The 27,515-nt window shown below is 35.4% G+C and overlaps 2 protein-coding genes across 2 annotated transcripts; both read right to left on the reverse strand.

Moving 5' to 3' along the window:
* Window positions 1-512: 512 nt before the first annotated feature.
* On the reverse strand, window positions 513-27,243 carry LOC120207178 (UDP-sugar pyrophosphorylase-like). The gene is made up of 18 exons (XM_039206694.1): window positions 27,239-27,243; window positions 26,532-26,535; window positions 11,954-12,091; window positions 11,764-11,868; window positions 11,497-11,613; window positions 11,147-11,287; window positions 10,896-10,995; window positions 3,681-3,808; window positions 3,534-3,605; window positions 3,376-3,440; window positions 2,879-2,939; window positions 2,678-2,795; window positions 2,199-2,323; window positions 1,784-1,860; window positions 1,576-1,681; window positions 1,270-1,410; window positions 905-1,144; window positions 513-691 (listed from the first exon to the last, which is right to left on the reverse strand). Exons 3-18 carry the CDS (start codon window positions 12,059-12,061, stop codon window positions 524-526), a joined length of 1,872 nt encoding a protein of 623 aa, XP_039062625.1. The 5' UTR covers window positions 12,062-12,091; window positions 26,532-26,535; window positions 27,239-27,243; the 3' UTR covers window positions 513-523.
* LOC120206314 lies at window positions 17,592-18,436 on the reverse strand. Its single transcript, XM_039206004.1, has 2 exons — window positions 18,025-18,436; window positions 17,592-17,825 (listed from the first exon to the last, which is right to left on the reverse strand). Exons 1-2 carry the CDS (start codon window positions 18,193-18,195, stop codon window positions 17,592-17,594), a joined length of 405 nt encoding a protein of 134 aa, XP_039061935.1. The 5' UTR covers window positions 18,196-18,436.
* Window positions 27,244-27,515: the final 272 nt, after the last annotated feature.

The raw sequence follows: 27,515 nt of genomic DNA on the forward strand, positions 1-27,515 counted from the left end.
TCCAATTAAGATCCTATACCGACCCAAGGCTATTCAGGTCAACTCATTGATTCATAAATTCGAGCCGTTGCATTTTGGATTTCCCTATTTCTTTGAAGTTCCAACATTGTCATGTTTTTCAAAAAATACATAGACACAAATTAATGATATTTTTACACATTTAAATAAAAATAGAATCATCTAAGTGCCCTTTCCTGTTTCAAAGAGACAGGTAAACCAGGAAGAATACCCTCAAGAATTATACAAGATTAATGAAGGACCAGAATATGTGTCCCACGCCTATCTAATCGTAGACATAAGATTTAATCATTTTAATATATGAACTTAGAAGAAAAGTACGTGTAGATTTCAAAAAAAATAATCTGTATATCATCATTTACTCATATTCCACGATCATTTCTTATTCCAAATAACATAGCTTTAATTATCTTACAAAATTTCATTAACACCTCATTCACTGCTAAAGGGAAAGAGACTACATTCCTGCTATCAGTTACCTAAACATTTGACAGAATAATCAAATTCACGGTTTTAAGATGAACTTGCCAGGTTGACTGTAGGTTTCCTCCAATTGCTCCTTCTTGTCGATTCTGAAACCTCGGATCCTCAGTTCCTCCGGGAAACCAGCATCTTTGTAGTCTATTCTCTCAATGAGCCATCCCTTGTTCTGTATCGGTCCTCCAACTTTCACCTATTCCAGAAACCATATTGTTATAATATTATGCTCCAACCAAACTGAGCTGGTAACCCGAACAAAAATTGTCCATCAGTCACTCAAAAATCGACTTCCACATTTACAGACATGGAGCCAAATAATAAAGCTAGAAAACATGTTGCAAGAGTATGCGAGGTAAAAGATTAAATGAGCACGTGTCTACAGTAGATTTATCAATCAATGGCATACCTCTGCACCATCAACAGAATTGATGATAAGAGCTCCGTCCATGTGTAGATCTTCAAGAAAGATATCACGGCCCTTAAGGGCCATGGTAGACCTTTGAGAAATAGAGCAACTTCCACTAACTTTGCTTTTGATCTCAGCAAAAGTCATCCCCCATTTAGGCTTCCAAGTAACACGCGGCCACACTTCCACCTCTTGCCCGTTGAAAACCTGTTGCACTGGATCCTCCACTTGGACACCCGCCTAGCAAGCAGATAAAAAGTGGAAACAAAAAGATTCAACGATATGACGAGAGATAGAATGGAAGTGAACGATTCGAAAGAAAGAAAATCTAGAGATGGAGTTTAGCAAAAGAACAAGAAGCTCACCTTCTTAAGGATGAGACTGTTCGCACGATATATGGCCATTTCACCGGAAGTTGCACTGTGATATGGGTTCCCTTTTGGAACCTTAGCAGCTTCCTCAGGGTTATTTTTCACCGGTGCATAAGCAAGCCATGTATCCATCACCTACACAATTTTATTACATCAGGTTAATGATGAGTAGTAGCAAATTCATTCACAGAATCACAAGAGAAGCTGGGTCCTATAGGATGTAAGACAGGAAGTAGGGTCTATTAAGATGAAAAAAATATCTAAGTGCAATAATACGAAAGGATTGGAACTGCCCATTACCGTGAATCCAACTCTTGCTGATGGAGGCAATGTTTTAGGATAGTCTTGCATCATACACTCTAGTCGAGTTGAGGACTTAAATGATGTTTTGCTAGCATCTTTATACCTGCAGTAACATAGGGCAAAACATATGACAGTTACTCGCTTTCTTCTTTACATGCAACTAAATATATGAAACAGAAACATAAGTTTCTGGTGAACAAATTACTTGGGGTTCACAAATTCCTTAATAGCACCTCCTGTTTTGGTGAGCTCCTCGATATATGGACCAAGCTCCAAAATCAACTGTAAAACAGACAGAAGAAGAACAGGAGACGGAGAGAGCAATTAGACAATGAATGGAGAATTTTCTACATATGGATAAGAGACTACAAAACATAAAATGGAAGGGGGGATCAAAGTCGATGAATATCACAATGTTAATGAAGGTTTCAACAGGTGTATAACTTTGTAATTTTGGTACTCCCAACCATATCAATTACAAAAGTAAACAATCCCCGCTATCATCCAATATGGAAATTTGATAAAACTTTTCAAAGGTTCATCTACTTTATTCATCACACTAGAGTAGACATCGTTCTAGAAATGAAACATCTAAATAATGATTGAGCGGGAAAAATTACTTGGTTTATATTTCCTGGAAAAGGAGAATAACCGGTCTCACAATTAACATCTCCATCAGGATGTCCAGTGGCTCTAAGCAGAGGATCAAGCTGATTGTATTCCACATTGATCACCATCGATCTCCCTGGAGTTAGTTTCATGGTGCATTACTAATAATGAAAGCATAAATCATAGGATCTTTTTTTTCCAAAATTACCTATCACAGAACAGTTGTATCATGTATGTTATATGATACAATTTATACAAGAAAATGGAAGGAGATGGTGAGAAAAAGAGGCAATTTGCACAATCCTTTACTGTCAAAAGAACTTTAACATGTACAACCACAAAGGGGGGAAATGACACTAAAATAATCAGAAATTACTGAATTTTAGACCTCATTTTAGTTGAATGTTATTATCCCTGGAGAAATAGGTTAATAAAAACATAGGCAAAGCTAGCTTCCAGGAATTAGAGTTTCTGTCCCATATATATGTACCATCACTATGAGTGAGTTTAGTGATTCCTCCAATGACTTCTTTTGCTTTCCGTGGAACAGCAAGAGAGTTGACATGGTACTCTTTAGTTGCACTGACACCCAGAGATGCTGGAATTGCCTACATAGTAATAGTAAATTTTTATTCTACAAGTTTTGATATAATAAAATTATATACAAAATCATGGAAGTTTAGATTCTAACCTTGAACAGAAGTCCATTAGTATCTTGGAAAAAGATAACCCATCTCAAACCGGAATCATGCCTAGCAAAAGTGAAGATAAAAATTCAACATGGTGGAATATAAAAAGAATTATCCATTAAACCAATTTCCATAGACTGACAATTGACCTTTTAATGCAACGTGACTGACCTAGCATAAATAAATTTCAAGACAATTATGTTGAAGGAACATTAGAAAATGGAATACTTAGAAATGTTGGTGTATGATGGCTAGTTAAGAGAGTATTTACACGGAAGTTAAAGCTTAATGTGGGTTTGGAACCAACATTTTTGTGTCTTACTACCATAAAGAGAGGCCAGGGCAGACACAATCACATAATTATCATCATATAAGGAGTTTCTGTGTCATTAAAAAATGAGTTTTTGACAACAGGCAACATCTAGAAAAAACTTGCAGACATGAAAAGAATTTCTAGATTCCAGACATCAGAAGCAGTCTGAACATTTGAGAGACATACCATACTTTCAGAAGCCCGCTGGAAAAAAGGAGTGAGTGTACATCACCATGGCCATGAGGTTTTGTCTAATAAGGCAAGAAAAGAGTTAATAGAAGAACCTAATAACTTTAGCAATCAAAACATAACCATGCTTTCCATACAGCTTTTATGGAGGCTACCTGAATTTTGTATTTGTTATGAGGGTCCAAAGCAAGGCTAGCATCATTATCATCTAAGCATGCAACTTTTTCCTGCGAGTAAATATGATGAGGTAAAGCACCTTACAACAGCTTTCTCAAACCACACATCAATGAGAGATTACGTACCTGCTTAAGAAGTTTAACTTGTGCAGATTTCATCCCAAAATAAGAATTTGATTCTAAAAGGTCCAACGTACGGCCGTGTGTGTCATCTGATGTCATGATAACAAAAGGAATCTCTTTTTGACATGTACCTAAATTTAAGACACGCACACTCAGATGGAGATTGAGAGCAAACGAAGTGTAAAATGCAACAACCAATACGATATTTTGTATAGAAGGCTAAGAGGTTTTTCTTTTCCAAAAGTTAGAGCACTAACCAATTGCCGATGCATTTCAACAAATGAAATAGACTACTACGTAGGGCTGTAAATGAGACAAGTCGAGCTCGAGTATTGCTGAGCTCGACTCGAAAACTCACGAGCTTAAAATTATCAAACTCGACTTGACTTGAAAGCTTGCAAGCTTAAAAGTTTTCAAGTTCCACTCGAAATCAAAAATTGAAGTTCGACTCGAACCTGAACCTCAAGTACATGAAAGCCTTATATTTTATTTTTATTTTTATTTTGATAGAAAATTATGCCTCATTAAAAACCCTCTAGTTGCCCTCCATATTACAATAGTAATATGAAGAACAAACGAAGAGGGAAAAGAGTGCCTAATACTTTTATTAAGCAGGAGAATAATACACTACCATCCCTTACATCAATCTTTAAAAGCCTTAATCCTAATTACATAAGACTTAAAAACTTCTTCCTGCAGAAACTTTAACACTAATTACATAAGACAGAAAACAAAATCCCTGCAGAGATGTAAGGGAGTCTAACACCCTAACACACCAAAACATAGCCTAACGATCATCCTATACCATCCTTAGCAAGTCTGTCCACTTCCCAGTTAGCAGCTCTCAAGATTTGCCTTAACATAATATCCTTCCCTTCCATTATAGAAACAATCTCCTTCACCAAGGATAGAAACATAGTGGAGCTTAGTTCCGGGTTCTTGATCCACTTCAAAGCATTACTTGAATCCGATTCTAAAATAATCCTCATATTAAGACCAACTCCTGAATCAGACAACATGTACAACCCCCTCTTTATCACCAATAATTCTGCCATAATCGGAGGTCCTCCCCCAACCTTATCAGAAAACCAGTGAATCAACACACCTCTGTTGTCCCTTATGAGTCCACCAATACCACCTTTATTCCAACCACTCTCCATCGCCCCATCAACATTAATCTTTATGAACCCGTCTGGAGGAGGAACCCAACAAGTAGGTTTGGATCCACTTTTTTCCTGTCTACCGATCGAATCAGCAAGAGTTAAGTCACCCACTAGGGAGTCAACACAGCGTCAAAACTAGCAGCAAACCAAGATGCTATTCGAAATCGAGCAATAAAGAACATCCTCACCACATCCAGCTTTCCTTTAATAAAGATAACCTCATTCCTACATTTCCATATAGTCCACAACACCGCCCTCAAGATAAATTTCCAAATACTGGAATACTGTTGTAGCTCATCCCACATAATAATAAAGTCTAAGATGTTATTAGGGATCACCAAAGAAACATTCCACAAATTTGCAAATCTAACCCACAAACCCCAAACTACCTTACAATGCAAAAAAAGATGAGAAACAGATTCCACAAACCTGCCACACAACGAACATAAAGGGTCTTCAATCCCAACCACTCCTCGCTTCAACAATTCCTCTTTAACCGCCACCCTCTGATGAACGACTTGCCATATGAAAGTTTCAACACGAGGAGGAGCTATCCCGACCCAAATATGTTTATCCCACTTAGCCTGAATCCCCTGATTACCCTCCGTGTCAAAAAAATGATTACTACAAGACTTAGTTGAAAAACAGCCCTCCCCGTTCCCTAACCAAATCCAGTAATCGTCCTCCTCAAGAGATAGTGAGATGTTATTCAATATAGAAATTAGTTGCAACCATTGTTCAATCTCCCAATCCACTAGATTTCTTCTCATTTAAATGTCCCACACCCAGCTTGCTGCATTGTTCACCCTAAACTCCACCACTTTACCCATTTTATTATTCGATAGTGCATACAATCTAGGGAACAGGTCTTTAAGAGAGACTTCTCCCAACCAAATATCATGCCAAAACTCCACAGAATGCCCATTTCCAGCTTTCAAACGCAAGTTTCTCCTAATACAATCTCCAAACTCATCACTAGAAAAGAAGTTATTAATCACACCTCTCCAAATCCAAGAGGCTCGAGCTGTCGAAGTATTCCCCAACATTTTAGAATTCAGATCCAAATTGTTCACACAACAAACCACCCTCTTCCACCAAGAATCTTTTTCAGAGACAAACTTCTAAACCCACTTTCCCATCAGTGCTCTGTTCAGAATGTCTAAATTCAGAATCCCTAGACCCCCCAACCTTCTCGGTTTACTGACCAAATTCCAGTTCACCCAATGTATGTTTCTTCTATCTGTCGAACCCCCCCCCCCATAAAAATGCAGCCATGATTGAATTTAATTTCTGCAACACAGCTTTTGGAATTCTAAAAATAGAAAGGAAATAAGTGGGAAGGGAGCACAACACTGATTTAACCAACACCACCCTACCTGCTAACGCTAAAGAGTTTGCCTTCCAACCAGTCAACTTATTATGAAACCTCTGTACTATTGGCTCCCACATTGCAACAGAGTTTCTCTTGGACCCCAAAGGCAATCCTAGATACTCTGCTAGAAAATTACCCACTGAGCAGCCAATTTCATTAGACCAACCAGCTAACACCTCCTCCTCAACATTTATTCCATAAATTCTGCTCTTGACTAAATTAATCTTCAGTCCCACCAATATCTCATAGATCAGTAAAACCCTTATAATATTCTTCAAATCCCGGATTGAAGCTTTGGAAAAAATAATGTCATCCGCAAACTGAAAATGCGATAGCTTGAAAGAACTTTCTTGAACCCCTAACTCAAAGCTCGAAAACAATCCCATATCCACTGCTTTAGTTAACAACAAATGAAGCAATTCACCACCCAAATTGAATAACAAGGGGGATAACGAGCAACCCGGTCTAAGTCCTTTTTCAGTGCGAATTCTGTCTGTAAGAGTACCATTTAGTAAAAGTGAAATAGAAGCAGTTGACATACACTGATACATCCAAGAGCACCATTTTTCACCAAACCCCATTTTCCCCATTATTTTCAACAAAACCAACCAATCTACCGAATCATGGGCTCTCTTGAAATCCACCTTAAAGACTACCCCCTCCGACCCTCTCTTCCTCCAATAATCAATTCCTTCATTTGCTATAAATGAACAGTCCAAAATATTCCTCCCTTGAATAAACGCAAATTGAGATGGACTAATTATCTCATTAATGCACAAGCTGAGTCTTCTAGCTAGGACCTTTGACAAGATTTTATATAAACCTCCCACAAGGCTAATAGGCCTAAAGTCCTCCATCCCCTCCGGATTATCCTTCTTAGGTATAAGGGAAATAAATGAATGATTCACCTCCAAGTCCCATTCTTTCTCCACATAAAATTCCTTAAAAAACATCATAATATCCTCCTTCAAAGAAGACCAGAATTTCTTGAAAAAACCTAAATTCAGACCATCCGGCCCGGGAGCTTTGTTGCTGTCCGAGTTGACAATTGCTTCCCAAACTTCCTCCTCTGAAAATGGCTTCTCAAGTGCTAAACTCTGTCCTACCGATAGTTTTAGAAAATCCAGATCTAATTCATCAGTCTCCAAAGAATTATTCTGACTAAACAGACCATTAAAAAACTCCACCACTGAAGCTCTAATTAGGATAGGATCTTCTACTACTTCATTACTCACCTTGAGGGACTTAATGCCATTTTTCCTTCCTCTAACTGCAGCACTATGATGAAAAAATCTATTGTTCTTATCACCATCCATTCTCCATTTCAGTCTTGATTTTTGCAACCATATCGATTATTCTTTCTTTTGTAGCTCCCATAGTTCTTTTTTTGCTTCAATTATTGATTTCATTGACACCGAAGGAAGACCTTATTGCATTTCCAATTCCAAATCCTGAATTTCTTTCTCCAATAATCTAATTTTTCCCGGTAACTCTAAGTAACCCCTCCCAGACCAATTCTTTTACCACACCTTTCACCCTCTTCAGCACCTTAGACATGGGCTTCCCTTTTTTCTCTTTACAAAATTTAACTAGCTCCTTCTCCATCATCTCACTAAACCCATCCTCCTCCATTACATAATTAAACAGTCTGAACGGTTTCTGCCCCTAATTACATACTTTGTTCTCTAACAAAATAATATTGTGGTCTGAAACAGACCTTGGCTGCAGTGACTGACTTATCTTTGGAAAACAAGCTAGTAATCTCTGATCAACCAAAAACCGATCCAACCTCTCAAAAGTGAGAGCTTCCCTATTATTGCACCATGTAAAACGACCTCCAGACAAAGGCAAATCAAACAAATTGGCCTTACTCACAAAATCTCTAAACATATTCATTGTTACCGAATTCACAGCCCCTCTTTCTTTCTCTTCCTGTGACAACACTGCATTGAAATCACCTCCTAAGCATAATGGACAGTCAACATTATCCAAAAATGATAACAATTCCTTGAAAAACATCTCTTTATCTGCATCCACACTAGGGCCATACACATTAATAAAACAACAACTTCCTGGTACTCCTTCCAACATCCCTTTAGTTATTACAAATCTACTATTAATGACTACATCCTTCACCACAAACTCCTTCTGATTCCACAAGGTTATTAGACCACCAGCAGAGCCTACAGCAAGAGATATTGCCGAACCAGTAAGTATTTTACCCCCCATTTTCCTTACCAACATATGACTAACAACCTCCAATTTTGACTCTTGCAAGAATACTATTGTAGGTTTCTTCTCATCAACAAATCTCCTAATTGCTCGAGCTTTCACCCTTCTACCCAACCCTCTAACATTCCAAGACAACATCGACCACTCATCCATCAAAAACATACAATAACCTTGCTTCCCAACAACAACTACCTTCCCTCTTTTGGGTTCCCTTCATTAACCATAGGAACCATTTTGTCCATAAAAGCTTTCTGTCCGCCTTTGAACTTCACACCCAATAACTTGGAAACATTCCAACATTCCAAAGCTTCTGTCGCCCCCTCTCTGTCATTCACTTCAAAGGATTCAAGCTCCTTACCATTACAACTCTTAACTTCCCATCTCCTGGAATATACATTCTTATAAAAACCTCTCTCAATTTTACTTAGTGACGCACATTTCCCATAATGACGACTCCTCACCGGTGAGACATGCCCATTCTGCAACTTTAATACAGCTCCTTCAACATTAGTAACTTCTACAGAATTAATGGCAGCAATATTTGATCTTAAATTCCCTTGAACAAGCCCATTTGTTAGACTCCTATCCATGTTGTTACTAAGCCCATTTTCTAGTGCAACTGTGTCCTGGCCCAATATGATATCTCCAAAGTTCCTCTCCTTTTCTCTCCCTTCATTAAATCCTCTGACACTCCCTGTTGACTGTTAACACCACCTACTGCTGTCTCCTCAGAACAAAAGTCAACAACCAACATTTTATTAGCGCCTACTTTTCCTTTCAAATTTTCATCGATAAGCGTATCATCTCCTTGTTGAGCCCCCCGAACCCATGCTTCGACCTTGTCCTGGGAATCTGACAAGGACTGCTGCCCCAACTGCACTTCCTGTCCATCCTGAATATCCCGCTGGCTCCAGTCCGATGAATTCTCCTCCCAAGGATCCACTGTTCCGTTTTCTTCTACCATATCCTCCAAGACTGGAAAAAAATCATCACTCCTTCCACCTTAATTTTAATGGTAAATGATCTTCCATACGTATTGACGAAAACCTGAGAAGGAATATCAAAAGGACTCTCCACCCTCAACAACAAATATGCCTCTACAATCTGTTTTCTGAACTGTTTGCTCCTGGATCTTCACAAGCTTGCCCCATCTCGCTGCCAAGTTTGTAAAGAATGGAACCGTCCAACAATTTAAAGGAACACCTATCAAGGAAACTGTACAATAAGCTAATGGAACACTATTCTCATCCACAACAGATTCCAACCTTTCGAACCAGAAGGACAATTCCTCCCACTTATCTTCCATCGCTGCTTTTTTCTCCTCCACTGAATGGAAAACTATCAAACATGCATTTTTTGCATATCCCCATCTTGCCACCTTGACATTGAAACCTTCAGTCCTTAAAGCCCCCTGCACAAATTCTACTTCAAAAATCCCCTTACAAATTCCTGTTAAAGACGACCTTAGCCATACCCTCTCCTCCATTGGAATAAACACTTGCAGAGACTTTTTCACCTCTCTCTTGTCTCCAACGTTATTCATCTGCTGGCCATCAACTTTTTTCACCCCCAATATTGTATCCTTATATGTCCTACCATCATGAAACTTGTTTAACAGCTCCTTCTTCCCTACATCATCCATTCTGGGTATTGATTTTTTCCTTTTGGACTCCTCTGCACCCGCATCTCTTGACCCCACCACAACATTTCGCTTCAAGTTCCTCGCAGCACTATTCCTCTGATATTTTGCAATCGACACCAATACCCTCCTCCCATCGATCACCACGTTATTCATATGCTCCACTGCCTTCAGCAAATCTTCCTTACTTGCAAAATGCACAAAGGCAAACGTACTGACCTTATAGTTAGGTCTCCTATTAACAAACGGGATAAACACCTTAATCACCTTACCATGAAAACTAAAATGTTTCCATAAAGCACTTCTATGCACTCCCTTACTGAGATTATCTACGAACGCTACCCACGGAACTCCTCTTGACTCTGTTCTACCTCTGTCTAAAGAAGTATTCCTTTCGCACTCCACGTTCACTCTCTCTCTAGCTTTCACACTCATTCTCTCTCTAATCCGAGTTCTTTATATTTTATTTTTTTTAAATGTAAATTTTAATATTATTAATAATTTAATTTAAAAAATCTAAAAATTCAATATATTATTTTTTTTGAGTTGCTCGCGAGCTGTTCGAGTGAGTACCAAGAAGCTCTGTCCGGCTCGTCAAAAATTCAAGTCGAGTCCATTCGATTCAAATGTTAACTGAGCTTTGACCGAGTCGATCTCGAGTGGCTCGCGATCTGTTTCGTCTCATTTACAGCTCTACTACTATGTAGTGATCAATAATCTCCCATTGGCTGCTGCAATCCATGGTACTGAAGGAAAATAAAACTCAAGTCTTTCATGAAGGCCTCGACGAACAAATGAGAAACCACACAAACCTTGTGTGAGCCGATTGCTAGTTTCCTGAAGAGCCATAATAGACTCGATGTACAGTTGTAAGAAACATGTTCCAGTTGTGGTCTCTGCAGGAAGTGCCACCTACAAGGTATCAAGAGTAGCTAGTCAATATTTTGTTTCAGGAGCAAAAATAGTCAAGAGTGTTGGAACTGGTCTATTCAGTACAACACGAAAACTGTGATCAATTCTCCTCAAAAGCAAAATATTAACTGTGTGTCTATAGGTTATATACCTTAATTCTGTTGTAACCAAGGCGTTCACCAAGCCCACCCGCAACAAGAACAAATGCCGAATTTTTGGCTTCTTTGACACCGGCCTCCTCAAATTTGATGAAACTATCATCACCAAGAGAGAGAACTTCTCCAGTTGGGACCTTCCAAAAAAATTACTGTGTTTAAGACAGTTTCATAGAAGATAGTGAAGATAAGAACCTTACACGAGTAAAGAAAACTTTACCTTAATGTCAATTTTGACTAATAATAATATGAATCAAGTTAATTTAAAACAATTGAATATTTATTGCAGTACAACAAATTGTATAAAACTTAAGAAAATTTCGAACTGAAAGAGTGATTTCCTTACAGAAGGTGTGAAGCCATCATATGGGTTCTTTCCAGCTTTCGAGTCAGCTAGGAGCTCCCTAGCGGTTTTAATATATGATGCCAAACCACCAGGATAGCTTGAATTTAGCTTTTCTACCTATATTAAGGAGAAACATCAGTACATATACTCTCGGACATACATTACTGAAAATCATTTAAATACAACTCAAACGTAAACAGTGGACCAAAAGAAAAAAATCTAACTAAAAAAGTATACTGTAGAAACTCAAAAGCTTATAACAAAGACCTGAGAGAAGAAAGCCTTCTTTTGGTCGTCATCGGCGCCAGGATCTGCCCAATGCTGAAACAAATGACTCTGTCCCATCTGCAACAACATCTTCCCCAATTCAATCTGCCAAAACAAAAATAAAATTCACATACACACACACAAGGTATTTGAATCCTGTAACAAGTACGGAATTGGGGACACGTAAGACCTCATCCGGAGAAAGGAGATGGAGATTCTTAACAAGATTAGGAGGCCAATCACCGGCGTTGATGTTGGGGTCGGAGAAAAGCTTCGCCGTTGAATCTGCCGTTGCCATTCTCGCCGGAATTATTATTTTCGAATAAAACTGATTTCTTCTAAATAAGGAATTTTCAATGTCTGCTTAGTATTTAATAACCGTCTAAAGGAAGCACACCTCGATCGGAAAAAGGATTTACAAAGAGTTAAAGTTAAAAGATCAAATTAAATAAAACACAAAATTAAAATAATAAATTACAAAAAGAAAATTTTATTATAAAAAATAATTTGATTTGAGAAGCATATGATCTAAATTTAATCCAAATGAACTTAAAATAATAAAAAATAATATCAAATTATTTAGTTAAGAACAAAACGATGTTGTAAGTTTTGCTTGTTCGATTATTCAAACTTTATAAAATTAAATTTGAATTAAACTCTAAACCTTAATTAAAATTCAAATTTATGTTAATAACTCTACTAAAAAAATAATTCTTTAATCAAGATAAATTTTGCTCACCTTAAGCCTCAATTATATCTTGAATCGAATTAATTTGAATTTTAGAAATCAAAAATAAAATTATTCTATTATAAAATATAAAACTGTTATATAAATAATACTATTGAAATTCTTTATCACTAAATTTAAATATGCTTAGACTTAATGGTGACGATTGGATTGAGAGGAATTGTGTGGAAAAATTTAGAGTTGGTTAAGTTTGTAATTTATTATTTTATATTTAAATTTCATTTGAATTTTTTTTAATGGAGTTAAGTTTTATAAAAATTTAATTGAATTAAATATAAATATTAATTTTTTATTTAAATTTAAATATAATTATTTATAATAGTGTAATATTAATTTATTTTAGTTTAAATGATCCGTTCTAATCACATATAATATGTATATATTTTTATATTATTTTTTATGTATATATATAATTTATCATATTATATAATAAATTAAATATTATCTAAAATTATATAATACATTTATAATATTTTTCAATGTTTAAATATGACCTCATAGTAGTATATGCTCTTTTTTTAACCTCAATAAAACTCATGATGTCATCCACACCTTGATGGGAAAAAGGATTTACAAAGAGATGAAATTGAATAAAACGCAAAATCGAAGTAATAAATTACAAAAAGAAAAATATATAAAAAAGAAATTAAAGTTGTACGTGTATTCTAGAGCGGTTGAGAAGCATGTGATATAAAATTAGCCAAAATAAACTTAAAATGATGAAAAATGAAAAAATAATAACAAATCATATAATAATCAAATTATTTAGTTAAGAACAAAACGGTATTTTAAGTTTTATTTTTTCGATTATTCAGACTTTATAAATTTAAATTTAAGTTAAACTCGAAACCTGAATTAAAGTTCAAATTGACTTTAATAATTCTACTAAAAATAATATTTTAATCAAGATAAATTTTGCTCACTTTTAATTACATTAGTTTTTGTTTCATTTTAATACTCACCGTTAAAAAATTAACAGATGGTCTTGTCAATCGTCGCGTTTATAGTCGTCGGCCATCGCATATGTTTGTTGATGAAGCCCAAACTTTTCAGCCTGTATCTTTTTCAACCCCTTAAACGCAATTCTGACCTCCATTTCATCGAGAAACTTTTCAATATCCCCAAATCGAAGATGGACTCATCGATATCTTTATCCTTTGATCTTCATGGTCCACCGTCCGATGGGCCTCAAACTGGACCATATTGTTCGACTCGTTATTCTCTCATGGTTCACCGTTCAGATTGGTTGTTTGTCTATCGAAGATATGCCACATCAGCCCATCTGTTAAGTTTTTAATGGTGGGATACTAAAATGAAATAAAAATTAAACGTTAGGTATGATTTTAAAAAAGATAAAAGTTTAGCTGTTAAAATATATAAAAATTGATAATTTAGACACCAAACACATAATTTACCCTTAAATTTTTTAACTCTGCCTGTCACTTCCCTTCTCAAGTAAAACTCCACGCTCCACTGAAACAAATCCTAAGATGAAACGAAATTTTAACAGCGATTTTTTTTATTAAGATAAAGTTGATTATAAATATTATATGTTTTAAGTATTTTAAATTATTTAATAATGATTGAAGCTTAATTAATTTTATATTTATTAGTACTCGAATTTGTAACCGCTTAGGTCCCCATTTTTTTATAAAATCCTTATTTTTTATATTTATAATTGATATCTCTAAATTTTGTAATGATACTTTCCATCTTTATAAATAGGACCATAAATTTTTTTTTCAATTCCTCTTTTTATATTTATAATTGATGACTTTAATGTTTTTTCAATCCCTCTTTTTATATTTATAATTGATGACCCTAATTTTTTTCAATTCCACTTTTACTTTTATAATTGAAGCCCCTAATTTAATCAATTTTCTACGATTTATTAATTTAATTTTAAATTAATTGTTCAAGATAATAAAATATACCTTCATTTTATAAAGTCCTATTTTTTAATTTCGCTCAGTACCTTGAAAATATTCGAGACGACTCTAAACTATAATTCCTTTAACTACTGAGATATGTTGATTCGTGCAAAAACGACACTTTGTAACTATGTTAAACTACACTGTCACTATGATTTAAATGCTCCAATTTTTACCCTCTATTATGAACGAAAACAAAATATTTAACTTCTAGGGTAAACTATATGTTTGATACCTAATTTATTACTTTTATTTCATTTTAGTATCTATTTTTTTTTCAAAACTATACCTAACAGCTTACTTTAATACCCTTATAACCTTTTTTAAAAAATATTATTAAGCTCATAATCAAGTGATCTTTTACTATAATTTATCCTAAAATTAACCCACTCAGTTGACTAGATCTGATATAAAAAATCGGTTGTTTCGAAATCCATTAATTGACTAAATGGTTAAAGATATTCATACTATCTCACATCGTATGAATTTGAATCTTAACATTAATTTTTAAAGTATAATAACTCTATTTAATAAAAAAATGGTTGCTTTCATCTTGGTTATTAAGATCGAAGAGGCAGACAATCAAACAGAAAGATTTTCATACTTTTAGAAGGAATCCAAAACTTTCTGAAATTAAATGGAGAGTTTTTTTATATATACGTCATCTAAAATTCAGACTCGTAATTTTATATTTTTGAATATTATTTATTTCAATTAGAATTTAACATTTAAATATTAGAATGTAAAGATGTAGGATTAAAATAAGTAAGATTATAAAGTCTAAACTTTATAGTCGTAGCAAATAGTTTTTTATAATAAAATATTTCAAAATATTAATAAAATATTTCAAAATATAATATTCATTATTAATTTTCAAATACATTGATTTGTTTTTTTTTTCCCAAAGCTATCCACTGGAAAGAAAATTCATATTTTTCGTAATATTTAAAATTCCTAAAATATTTTTTAGACTATATAAATCCATATTTTTATACTTTTCAGTTAGCACATATTATATTCAACATTGACACTTTATCCATAACATAAACATTTCATTCTTACCATCTACATAGCAAGTGAAGTTTTAATCCAAATTTTCATATTCATAGTTTTCAAAGAAAAATACAACAAATCAAATACTAAAAGTAGAAACAAAATGTGTGTCCAGTGCTGCATTTGAATGCATAGGTAGGGGTGTTCAAATTTTTGAACTAATTCGGTTAACCGATCGAACCGAATTAGTTCGGTCGATTAACGGTTAAGAAAATTTTTAAAATTCGGTTAACGGTTAATTCAGTTCGAAATCGGTTAATTAACCGAATTAACCCTTAAATATTTTTTATTATTTTTTTCACCCTATAATATGCTGCCCCCACTTCCTGCTACTCGGTTACCAATTATTTTATGCCTTGATTTGTGTAAGGTATGGGCACGAGTTTGGGCAGGTGGAGCACGCGTTTGACAGCATAGGAACTTGCAGCCATTTCTTGAATGTGTAATTCATTAATCTAAACTTTATAATCTTCCCATAATGCATAGTAGATATATTTGCCTATAATTTCCCTAATGCATCCAAAAGATCAAATAGTGAATGATAGTAGTTCTTAGCATATCTCAGAAGTGGGAAAGATAAAAGATACAGTGCTACAAACATTTCCAACCAGTAGCAGAGTGAACCTTCCTCACCCACATTGCCACTGCATTAGCCCAATCTCGGTCGCCACCCAGGTTTATGCCATCTCCGATCACAACTTTCTTGCCTTCATCATCCACTTCATGTTCAAGAGGCTTGTGCAGTAAGTCCTGCACAAAGGAGCTAGCTATCTTCCTGATTGTAGCATCAGAAAAATCAAGCATTTCACCTAGCAATACTGCAATAGTAGCTGTCGAGTTGCAGTTAGCACAATGCACCATTTATTTTGTAGAATTTCAAATTTGTTGGTTTGTTTGAACTAAATTGATAGATACGAATATCTTATTTTAATATAATGTTTGAATCAAATTAATTAGATATTGTAAACTGATTTTTTAATTAAAAAAATATTAAATTCTAAAATTCTAAAAAATTTTGGTTAATTCGAAAATTAATCAAATTAATCGAAATTTATTCGGTTCGGTTAATATTTTCGAAAAAAGTTTGGTTAATTCGGTTAATGGTAGTTAGATCGGTTCGGTCACCGAATGGACAGCCCTATGCATATGTATAGCATTATAAGGCTGGGGTATATATATTGCTAGATTTAAAACAAAACCTTCGTGAGCAGTATTCTGACAAACATGCACAAAAAGATGAATTTAGAAGCTTTGCTACACATATATATAAGATCTTAATCCCAATTCAAGACCTATGCTACTCGGACTAAGGTGAATGCCGGATATGATTATGTGTCCCAAGACAGATATACTTCAATTTTTCCAAGTTTTCCCTTGTTTTTATAAGAACATATCCCATGCTCGTATTTGAATATTATATGTCAAACATGCATATTTTTAAGAAAAATAAAGAATTCGGATTTTAAATTGGGATCAAATTGCATTATGCCCTTTTTCCCCTACTTCAAAATCCACCCTATTTTTCCCCAGCTCTGGCTTTTCTAGGAAAATATCTTAGAATCCAAGAGGCATTTTGGCAGGATGAAAATGGATGAACATGAGAAGATACTCCAATGATATAGAATACTACCTTCAACCAAAAGAAAAATCCACGTAAGAGACTTAAAACTTTACATGGATCACAACCAAATTCATCGACTTTCGCTTTTAGATCTGCAGGTGTAAAACGTACGAGTAATGAATAAACACGCTTAATAATAACTTGCAGAAACAATCCATTCTATGAGAGCTGCACTTTGAGGAATACCAGACAGCAATCTTGTCATAATAAACATAAAATCTTATTACACGGCAGTGGAAATAACGAAACCAGATAAATAAGAAGAAACACAAATTTTGGAGAACGAATTTGATATTCCAGATCATCTACAACTCAATAGCATTACCAACAAAGGGCAAGATCACATTACTCTTTCTAGACTAGTAAAAATAATTTTGCATCAGGCTTTTAATAGAACTACACAACTTTCTAAAGTATACTTCTAGACAGAGGCAATCAAAGTATACATAACTATAATGCAAAGCACATAAAAGAATCACTCATATTTGTACCAAACAAGGTATGGGTTTCCATCAGTGTTCGTTGAATATAGTTTCGATATTCCTCGACATAACTCTCTAGCACCTTCCACTGGTGTTTTGCTAGTTACTTCTTGCCATTGACTTTCAAACTCATTATGGTCATAGAGAATTTTAAGAACATCCATAAGCTTCTCCCTAAACTGAGACTGAGCAGAAGTTCCGTTGCCATCCCAACTATCTTCGTCAACCTTTTTCGGACAACGCACACATAAAACCAGAAGAACAGTAAAAGGATCAGCAACATGCAAAATTAAAATACAATCATATAATAGCAATTAAAAAAAAACTTTCAATGGCATATAGATAAGGGTAGAACCTATTAAACTGTCTGGGCAGAGAAAAAACTATAATAGACGGAAAAAAAAGATGAAAAGAAAATATGTTTACCAGTGATTGATGACATTTTGATGATACGAACGGAGTATGTTGTCCTTCGTGATAAGGACCATCATCCAATTCAAGTATCTCCAAATCAGAACCACCATCATCATCCGTCTGACGTATACTCGTGTCATCACTTTCATGGCTAAAACTTTCTATATCCTTGCCAGAACTCATCTTCTTAAAAGGCTCTCTACTTTGTTCTCATCGAGTAGCCTCCTCCTTTCTCCACTAGCAGCATTTCTTACTTTATTCTCGTTTCCTTCAACTCCAACTTCGAACATCGCTTCACAGTTTTGGCATCCTAGTCTCTGCTTTCGTCGAAACCCCATCCGAAGTTCCGTGAAACTTAGTCTTTACTCTTTTGGAATCAATCTTAAAATTTCTCTTCCTTTCCGAATTCCTAAAGGACCCTTCTTTGTTTATATACTCAAAAGAGGATGATTCCCCAATCACATTATCATCATAGCCAGGTTTTAGACTACTCATATACATCTCATAATCCGAGTCCAACTCCAACTCCAACTCTTCCATTTCAGTTTCGTTATAATGTTTGCTAAATCCCTTTCTTATTTTCCCCCACTATAACTAACAAAGCGAGGCCTAAAACTTTCCAACATGCTGCGCGACGGATTATCAAACCCTAAATTCACCAAAATACTATCTTCTCACTCATAACATTCAATAATAAAGAAATAGAAACTCTCTTTTTTCGCTCTCAGCCTATAATAAACCAACACTGTACCTGCATTATAAATTTTCTAAACTGAGAGTATATTAGTTAAGCGATAGTTTTCTTTAAGAAAATCGATGAACAGAGTAACAAATAGTAGAAAGAATTCTTAAAACTTTTATGGTGCGTTTGGTTCACGGAATGTAAAGATTATCAGGGGAATGTAAGATTACCAGAGAATAGGATTACTGGGAATGTTGTATTTTGTGTTTGGTTGGTTTAACAGGAATGTAAGATTACCGTGTTTGGTTAAAGGAATAAAAAATTATTGGAATTTATATTTGACTAAATTGTCTTTATTATATATTTGTTTTTTTAACAAGTTGTAAAATATTTATATATATATATATATATATATTTTAAAAATTTAAATTCATAAAATTTATATATATTTTTTTTACAAAATTGATAATATAAAAAGATTTAATGAAAGGGTAAAATTTTATATAAAATTTTATTTTAACCTTTGAACTTCATATAAAATTTTCATTATAGACTTTTTTTATAAATCTAAAATAGTTTAAGGATAAATTTGTAATTCAACTTTCGTAGAATTTTTATTATTCAATGACAGAAGAATAGTATTTTTGAAAGAAAAAAAAATTAAGGGCATTTTAGTCTAAAACGCCGGTAATCCAACAATACCTAAGGAAATAGAGGTAATGACATTCCCGGTAATATATCCAAAAACATCTACTATTGGTAATAAAACATTATCGGGAATGAGATTCCCGGCCAACCAAACATGAGAATGTGGATTCCATTCCTATGGGAATGTGGATTCCATTCCTATGGGAATCCTACATTCCTTGATCCAAACATCCCCTTAGGGTTTTAAAATTTACCTTATTTTAATTTCTCGGTTCTATTCTAAACTTGAAGGCCAAGAGAAAGGGTTAGGGTCAGAAGATTGATTGTCTTGCGATGGCGACGTATGAAAAGAGCTGAGTAGGTTCAGAACTTTAAAAGGAAACTAGAATGTTTTGCCCGCGAAATTGCCGGGCTTCAATCAGCTATCTGTCACGTCCCTTAATTGTAGGGACTATACCAATTTAATCCCTATATTATAAGGATTAGTTCATATTAGTCCTTATATGATATATATTGATTTTAATCCCTATATTATAGGGATTAAATATATATTAGTCCATATATTGCAGGAATTACTATGGCATAATCGGTTTTGGCTGCCATTCCCTCATACGCCATGCAAACATGTTGTTTTCCTAAAAGGTACGTGTGATGAAATTAAATATCTAATTATGGGTTTCATTTAGGGTAGTATCGAAGTCAAAAGAAGCATTCATCTAGTTCGATGGGAGGATGTTTGCGATTGTAAGGAGCATGGGGGCCTTGGTATGAGAAACCGTCCTCACCAAAATGAGGCTTTAATAATGAAAATAGCCTTTCATTTACTGTCTGATAAAAATCAGTTATGGGTGAAAGTGTTGAGAGCAAAATACAAAGTAAGGGATGTTGAGTTGAAAAGTCAAATAAATAAAAAAACTTTCGGTGGGTTTTTTTAACAACATGGGCGGCTGGCAACATGTGCTGCTATTAGGCAGCAATTTTTGATTTTTTAGTAAGGGTAAATTACACTTTAGTCATTGCACTTTAGGATATTTTCAGATTAGTCCCTAAGCTTCAACTATAAATACTCTAACTCATTTAGCTTCAAAATCATCCCAAATCATTTCTTTCTCCCAATACTAGAGAGTTTCTTATGAGTAGTGAGTGTTTTGTAAACACCTATAATTTTTCTCTTTTAGTAAAATATCTGTAGCGGTCCGGAGACGTAGGCATAATTGGCTGAACTCCGTTATCAATTTTGGGTATTATTTTTCCGCTTTTATTTCGCATTCTCACTAATCTGGTTATAGGGAAATTACTCGTACTCGGTTTATTTCCCAACAACTGGTAATCAGAGCTTTTGGTTGTGAATTTTGTCAATTTTTTGCGAGGTTACTATTAATTACTATTCACATGAATAGTGAATTTTATGAATAGTAAAAATTTTGTCGGCAATACGAATTTGTCGACGGAGGTGTTCTAATACAAGGTAGTTCGCAAGAATTGTCAGAAACGATCCAAACGAAGCCAGATTCACGTGGGAACGATGGCTGCAGACGAATGGAATGTGAAAATTGAGAAGTTCGATGGTGCGGACTTTGGCTTTTGGAAGATGCAGATTGAATATTTTCTGTACCAGAAAAATCTATATCAACATCTCTCAGGAAAACAACCAGAGGGCATGAAGAATGAAGAGACTGGGCTCTTCTCGACAGACAAGTCCTCAGAGTTATCCGACTGACGTTATCCCGCAATGTTGCTTTCAAGATAGAAAAGGAAAAGACCACAACGGGTCTTATGACGGCTCTCTCCAGTATGTATGAGAAGCCATCGGCCTCAAACAAAGTTCACTTGATGAGGCGATTATTCAATTTGTGGATGGCGGAAGGGGAATCAGTGGCTCAACACCTGAATGAACTAACACAATCACAACCCAGTAGAGTTCTGTGGAAATTGAATTCGATGATGAAGTTCGAGCTTTAATTCATTTATCATCTCTACCTGATAGTTGGAATGCTATTGTTACAGCAGTTAGCAGCTCGTCGGGAAACAGTAAATTGAAATTCGACAATGTTCGGGATCTGGCATTGAGCGAAGAAATTCGACGGAGAGAATCGGGTAAAGCATCAAGGTCCTCAGCCTTGCACACGGAGTCTAGAGGGAGAACTTCATAAAGAAATTCAAATCGTGGCAGATCGAAATCCAGAAGGGGAAAATTAAGAACATGAAAGAAAGATTTTACCTGTTTTAATTGTGGCAAGAAGTGTCACTTTAATAGAGATTGTCGAGCACTGAATAAAGATACCGGTGCACAAGAATCTGCCAATATGACAGAGGAGACAGGTGATGCCATGATTCTAAGTGTCAACAATCTGATTAAATCATGGATCATGGATTCAGGGGCATCTTTCCACTCCACCCCATTCCAAGAAATCATGGAGAATTATATCAGTGGTGATTTTGGGAAGGTTCATCTGGCTGATGATGAAACCTTAAAGATCGTCGGAAAAGGAGACATCCGATTAAAGTTGCCAAACCAGACCACCTGGAAGCTGACAGGAGTGAGACATATTCCTGGCCTCAAAAGAAATTTGATTTCTGTAGGACAGCTTGATGGAGAAGGTTATAATACAACCATTTCAGGCTGTGAATGGAAGATTACCAAAGGAGCACTCGTCATTGCTCATGGTAAGAAGATTGATACTCTCTATGTAACCTCAAATTTAGAGAATATCATTGCAGTAGCTGATGCTGATGGAAAATCAAACCTATGGCACCAAAGGCTTGGCCATATGAGCAAGAAAGGGATGAAGACACTTTTGTAAAAAGGGAAACTGCCGGATCTAAAGAGTGTAGATGTCGAACTATGCAAGGATTGCATCTTTGGCAAACAAAAGAAAGTCAGTTTTGCAAAGATTGGCAAGACACCCAAGGCAGAAAAGTTAGAGTTGGTTCATACTGATGTGTGGGGACCATCTCCAGTTCATCTCTTATAGGCTCACTATATTATGTCACCTTCATCGATGATTCTACAATGAAGGTGTGGGTTTATTTTCTGAAGCAAAAATCAGAAGTCTTTGATACATTAAGAAAATGGAAGACCATGGTGGAAAATGAGAATGGTTTGAAAGTCAAGCGGTTAAGGTATGACAATGGAGGAACGTACAGAAATAGTAGATTCAGAGATTTCTGCGCAAACAATGGGATCAAGATGGAGACAACAGTTCCCATGACACTGCAACAGAACTTTGAATGAACGTGCCAGAAGCATGAGAATGCATGCCAGATTGCCCAAATTTCTATGGGCTGAAGCTATCAACACTGCAACTTACCTGATCAACCGTGGGCCCTCAGTTCCTTTGGATGGAAGAATACCAGAGGAAGTTTGGAGCAAGAAAGAAATAAACATTTCACACTTAAGAGTGTTTGGTTGTATTTCTTATGTACACATAGACTCTGTTGAAAGAAGTAAACTTGATGTTAAGTCCAACAAATGTGCCTTTGTTGGTTTTGGCTGTGATGAGTTCGATTACCGGTTTTGGGACTATGAAAATTGGAAGATCATCAGAAGTAGAGATGTCATTTTCAATGAAAATGTGATATACAAAGACAGGTCAACCATAGAATCAAGTAACTCCAACACCGAAGCTGAAACAAAGGAATTTGCTTAGTTAGAGGAGATTTCTGGAAATGATGTTCAGATTAGTCCAGAAGCAGTTCAAGAAGAACCAGGCATACCAGAACTGAGACGCTCCACCAAAATTCCTAAACCAACCCAGCTTTATTCGCCTTCTTTGCACTACTTGTTGCTGACTGAAAATGATGAACCAGAGTGCTATGATGAAACAATGTAGGTGGATGATTCAGTCAAGTGGGAGTCTTCCATGAAAGATGAGATGGACTCGCTTATGTCAAATCAAACGTGGGAATTAGCTGAATTACCACCTGGCAAGAAAGCGCTCCACAACAAGTGGATTTATAGGATCAAAGAAGAGCACGATGGGAGCAAACGTTACAAAGCGAGATTGGTTGTCAAAGGTTTTCAGCAAAAAGAAGGTATTGACTATAATGAAATTTTCTCTCCAGTCGTGAACTGTCTACAATCAGACTGGTGTTGAAAATTGTAGCGCAGAGAATCTACATCTTGAGCAGTTAGATGTGAAGACAGTTTTCCTTCATGGTGATTTGGAGGAAGAGATCTATATGAGGCAGCCAGAAGCCTTCATAGAGGCAGACAAGAAAAACATGGTATGCATGTTGAAGAAGAGCTTGTATGGTTTAAAACAAGCTCCTAGACAGTGGTACAAGAAGTTCGATAGCTTCATGAGTAGCAATGGTTTTACCAGATGCCAAGAATATCATTGTTGCTACATCAAGAGGTTCGACAACAGCTTTATTATTTTATTATTGTACGTTGATGACATGTTCGTTGCAGGCTCAGACATGCAAGAGATTATACACCTGAAGCAAAAAATATCGAAGCAGTTTGCTATGAAGGATATAGGCGCTGCAAAGTAGATTCTTGGGTTGAAGATAAAAAAAACACAAAGTCGGGGAATTTGATGTTATCACGGGCTGAGTACATCAACAAAGTACTCTCCAGGTTCAACATGCAAGATGTTAAACCAGTAACTACACCTTTAGGTGTTCATTTTAGACTCTCCAAAGAACAATCACCAAAGACGGAGGAAGAACGTGCACACATAGTGAAGGTGTCGTATGCCTCAGCAATTGGAAGTCTGATGTATGACATGGTTTGCACCTGACCAGATATTGCCAAGAGGGGGTGAATTGGCAATAAAAATTTCGGTGGAAGCTTTTGCAGAAAATTGAAAATATTTGCACAACGATTTAGAGTGGTTCAACTTTCTCAACCAAAGTCTACGTCCACTACCTTAGCTATCCACACTAAGGATTTTCCACAATTCACTAATTTGTCTTTCTTTTGAGGACAAAGAGTAACCTTACAAATCTCTCAAGAATTATACCCCAAATTCTTGAGAACACTCTCTCCCAAAGAGAACAATACAAATTTTGCAAACTTACAAGAAAATCCTCACAAGGCAAGATGTTTGCACAATTCTAGAACAAAGAAAGAACACTCAAGAATAATACAATTGAGGTCAATAAGTGTTCTTGAAAGCAAAAATGAATATTGAATAAAATAGGCTTGAAAATGCTCAAACTTGAGGTTTGATGCTTTCTCTGTGATTCTTGTTGATTGTTGTTTCTTGTTGTTGATCAATGGCTTCTAAGCTTGTTTAAATACTCCTTCAATTGATTCTGAACGTTGGGGATGATTAGTGGAGTCAATGGAGCCGTTTAAGTGTGAAAACAATTAATAAAACTGCATGGAGCGTGGGGGGAATCGGTACCCCCTCATAGGGAATCGATTCCCTTAGTGTAAAATTCAAATATTTCGACCATTAAATAGGGGGAATCGGTACCCCCTTGGGGGAAATCGGTTCCCTCCGAGCATTCTTTTATTTCTCGGAGCCAAACCATTCAGGGGAGAATCGGTACCCCCTTGGGGGGGAATCAGTTCCCTCTGGGCAATCTGCCCATTTTGGTTTATTTTAATTAAGAAATGATTTTTGACTCGATTAAGGCTCGAAATACTTTGTAAATTTGTTTAACATATTTTTGCACTTTAGTAAGGATTAAAAAGAATTTTGAAAGACTTAGAGTAATATTTTGATATTCGAATAATTATATAGAATATACTTTAGAAAACCTTTTGTAAAATCTTAAAATTCATTTAACTTAATTTGTTATATCGAAACATCAAAATGTTTTCAACAATCTCCCCCTTTTTGATATAACAAAACATTTTAGTAATTTTAAGATTTTCTAATAAATTTTGAAATCGGTTTTGAAATTACTCCCCCTTACTATAACACTTATCCCCCTTTTTGTTAAATCAAAAGGACTCTAAAACATTTTTAAACAAGGTTTTGAAAAATTAGTCAATTAATATTTAAGCTGCTAAGATCACAATCAAGAGAAGATGTTAGCCATTAGTTTCATAATCAATATTCATAAACGAATGTGAAATGGTGAAATTGGTCATATATCTAAAATGATGCACAAAATTAAAATTGAAGCAAATCCACATATAAGTTCAAATCATCCATAACATCCAAAACATAAATCCAAACATATAAGCATCCAAATTCAAACATCCAAAATGTTAAAACAATACTTTCTAAGTCTCATCTAAGTGAAGTAAAGAACAACAAGAATCAAACATCCGTAGGAGGATTGGGAGGAGGAAAATGAGCTCGCATAACGACCATCTCATGTGTGAGCGCATCAATACGTTCATTGATAGTGGCGTTGTTCGCGCGCATCTCTCGAAGAATTTCCAATTATTGAGCTCCCATTATAAATAAATGAGACTCTATGGAAGTGAAGCGTGAATACATGGATGTATATCAGAAATCAAATGTCTCCATAAAGGATTGAAAATATGGAGGTATTTGATCCTCTAGTCATGCTTGTTCTTCGTGCTACTCCGGCTCATCGTCAGCGTCGTCAGCTTTCGGAGGTTGCTCTTCAGTACGAACCCATATACCAATCTCTTCATTGATCTTCCATCCCGATTTAGTTAAAGAAAATAGATTGATTTGATTTTTGAGTGGAAAAGTGGCATCAAGACCAACCTTAAGCTCAGCTTTAGAAAACAAATTACTCAGAATACAACCGTAAACTAGAGATGAACAGAGTTTCTTATTAGGAACAAGATTTACGGTTTCGATAATTTCAGCAAAGATAATCTGAGGTAGGTTGATTTTAAGATTATTTTGGACACAATGTAGCCAAAATAGATCCAAGGCTCGAAGAGTGGAGTAACGGCCTCCGGATGGTCGAAACCACCAAGAGATCATAAGATGAAAGAAACGATCATAGAGATCTAGGACACACAATATGCCTTCGTTTATACTGAGAACCTACCGTTTGTTTTTCATTTTCTAAGCTGTCGTTATCTAATCCTAATGCGGTGGCTATGTATTCCAGGCCAATATAAAAGAATCGTCCTAGAAGATAGGATCGAATTCCTATAGTTGCAGTTTTATCCCGGTTTTGGATGCAAACAGCATTAGAGTAGAAGATACGAACAAGTTGGTGATAAACTATTGCTTCAAGTTCACAAAGTTTATCAAATTTCCACTCTCTAACGGTATAAAGATATCTAAAATTAATGTCTAACATGGCTTGAATAGATGGGATTCGTTCTTCCCAGATTTTATAAGACTCAAAGTATTGAGAATACCTAAAGAGTAGATTTTGTCTACGACCTGGTTCATTGAAGCACGAATTAAGAATAGTCATAAAAGGATCATCGGGATTGGGATTAGGAATTTGTTGGATAGGAGGTGGATTTTGAGGTTGGTTTGGTGGTTGGCTAGATCGACTAGAGGAAGATCTAGAACATTTGTGAGACATGACGTAAGATAATTGGAATGGAAAGAGTAACCTGCAATTTAAAAACACATGCATGCAACAAATATCAATCCCAAAACTCAATTGAGTTCGCAATATTTCAAGGTTCTCTAAACCGAATCCTAATAGGCAAAGTTTTGAAAAAATTATGTTTGAAAAACAAGTTTTGAAAATTAATATGCGTATAGTTTTCATAGTAACAACATAATTAAATCAAAAACACACATTTTGAAATTAATTAAAGATTTTCATTTTTTTATTTCGAAAATTCAAAAATCAGTTGAAAATTTGTGAGATTTTGATGAAATTAGTTGTAAACTTTAGTTTATAAACATCAAATAATCAATGCCCGATATATATTTTAACCTAGAACTAATTAAAACTAGTCTTAAAATCAAAATTTTATAAAATAGAAGTTTTAGAAAAATACCCTGAAGATTTTCGGATTTGAGTGAGATTGGATGAAGTTTGCACGATTTTAATGATTCTAGCATGTTTATGAGATGAAATATGATGAAATTCTTACTAGAAATCGTTGTTTTGAAGCAATGTGGAGATTTGGGGAGATAGAGAGGTTAAACGGTGTGAGAAGAAGAGAAGAGAGGGTTTGAGAGAATGGGGTTCTTCTGGCATTTAAAAACCAGAACCCGTGGGGGGTATCAATTCCCCTGGGGGGAATCGGTTCCCCTTCAAAGGGGGAATCGGTTCCCCTTCAAGGGGGTATCGATTCTCTCTGCACCAAAATGCTAAA

The sequence above is a fragment of the Hibiscus syriacus genome, unplaced genomic scaffold (genome assembly GCF_006381635.1).
Source record: "Hibiscus syriacus cultivar Baekdansim isolate YM2019G1 unplaced genomic scaffold, ASM638163v2 tig00000477_pilon, whole genome shotgun sequence".
Lineage (NCBI taxonomy): Eukaryota > Viridiplantae > Streptophyta > Magnoliopsida > Malvales > Malvaceae > Hibiscus > Hibiscus syriacus.

What these genes read in the sequence shown, in the direction of transcription:
- LOC120206314 (XM_039206004.1), bottom strand. Translation starts at nt 18,195, where the DNA reads ATGAGTTCTGGCAAGGATATAGAAAGTTTTAGCCATGAAAGTGATGAC. An exon ending in CAAAATGTCATCAATCACTG is followed by an intron (nt 17,826 to 18,024) that starts GTAAACATATTT and finishes TGTCCGAAAAAG; the next exon opens with GTTGACGAAGATAGTTGGGA.
- LOC120207178 (XM_039206694.1), bottom strand. Translation starts at nt 12,061, where the DNA reads ATGGCAACGGCAGATTCAACGGCGAAGCTTTTCTCCGACCCCAACATC. An exon ending in TAGCAATCGGCTCACACAAG is followed by an intron (nt 3,809 to 10,895) that starts GTTTGTGTGGTT and finishes TCTTAAATTTAG; the next exon opens with GTACATGTCAAAAAGAGATT. An exon ending in CAGCAAGAGTTGGATTCACG is followed by an intron (nt 1,411 to 1,575) that starts GTAATGGGCAGT and finishes AAAATTGTGTAG; the next exon opens with GTGATGGATACATGGCTTGC.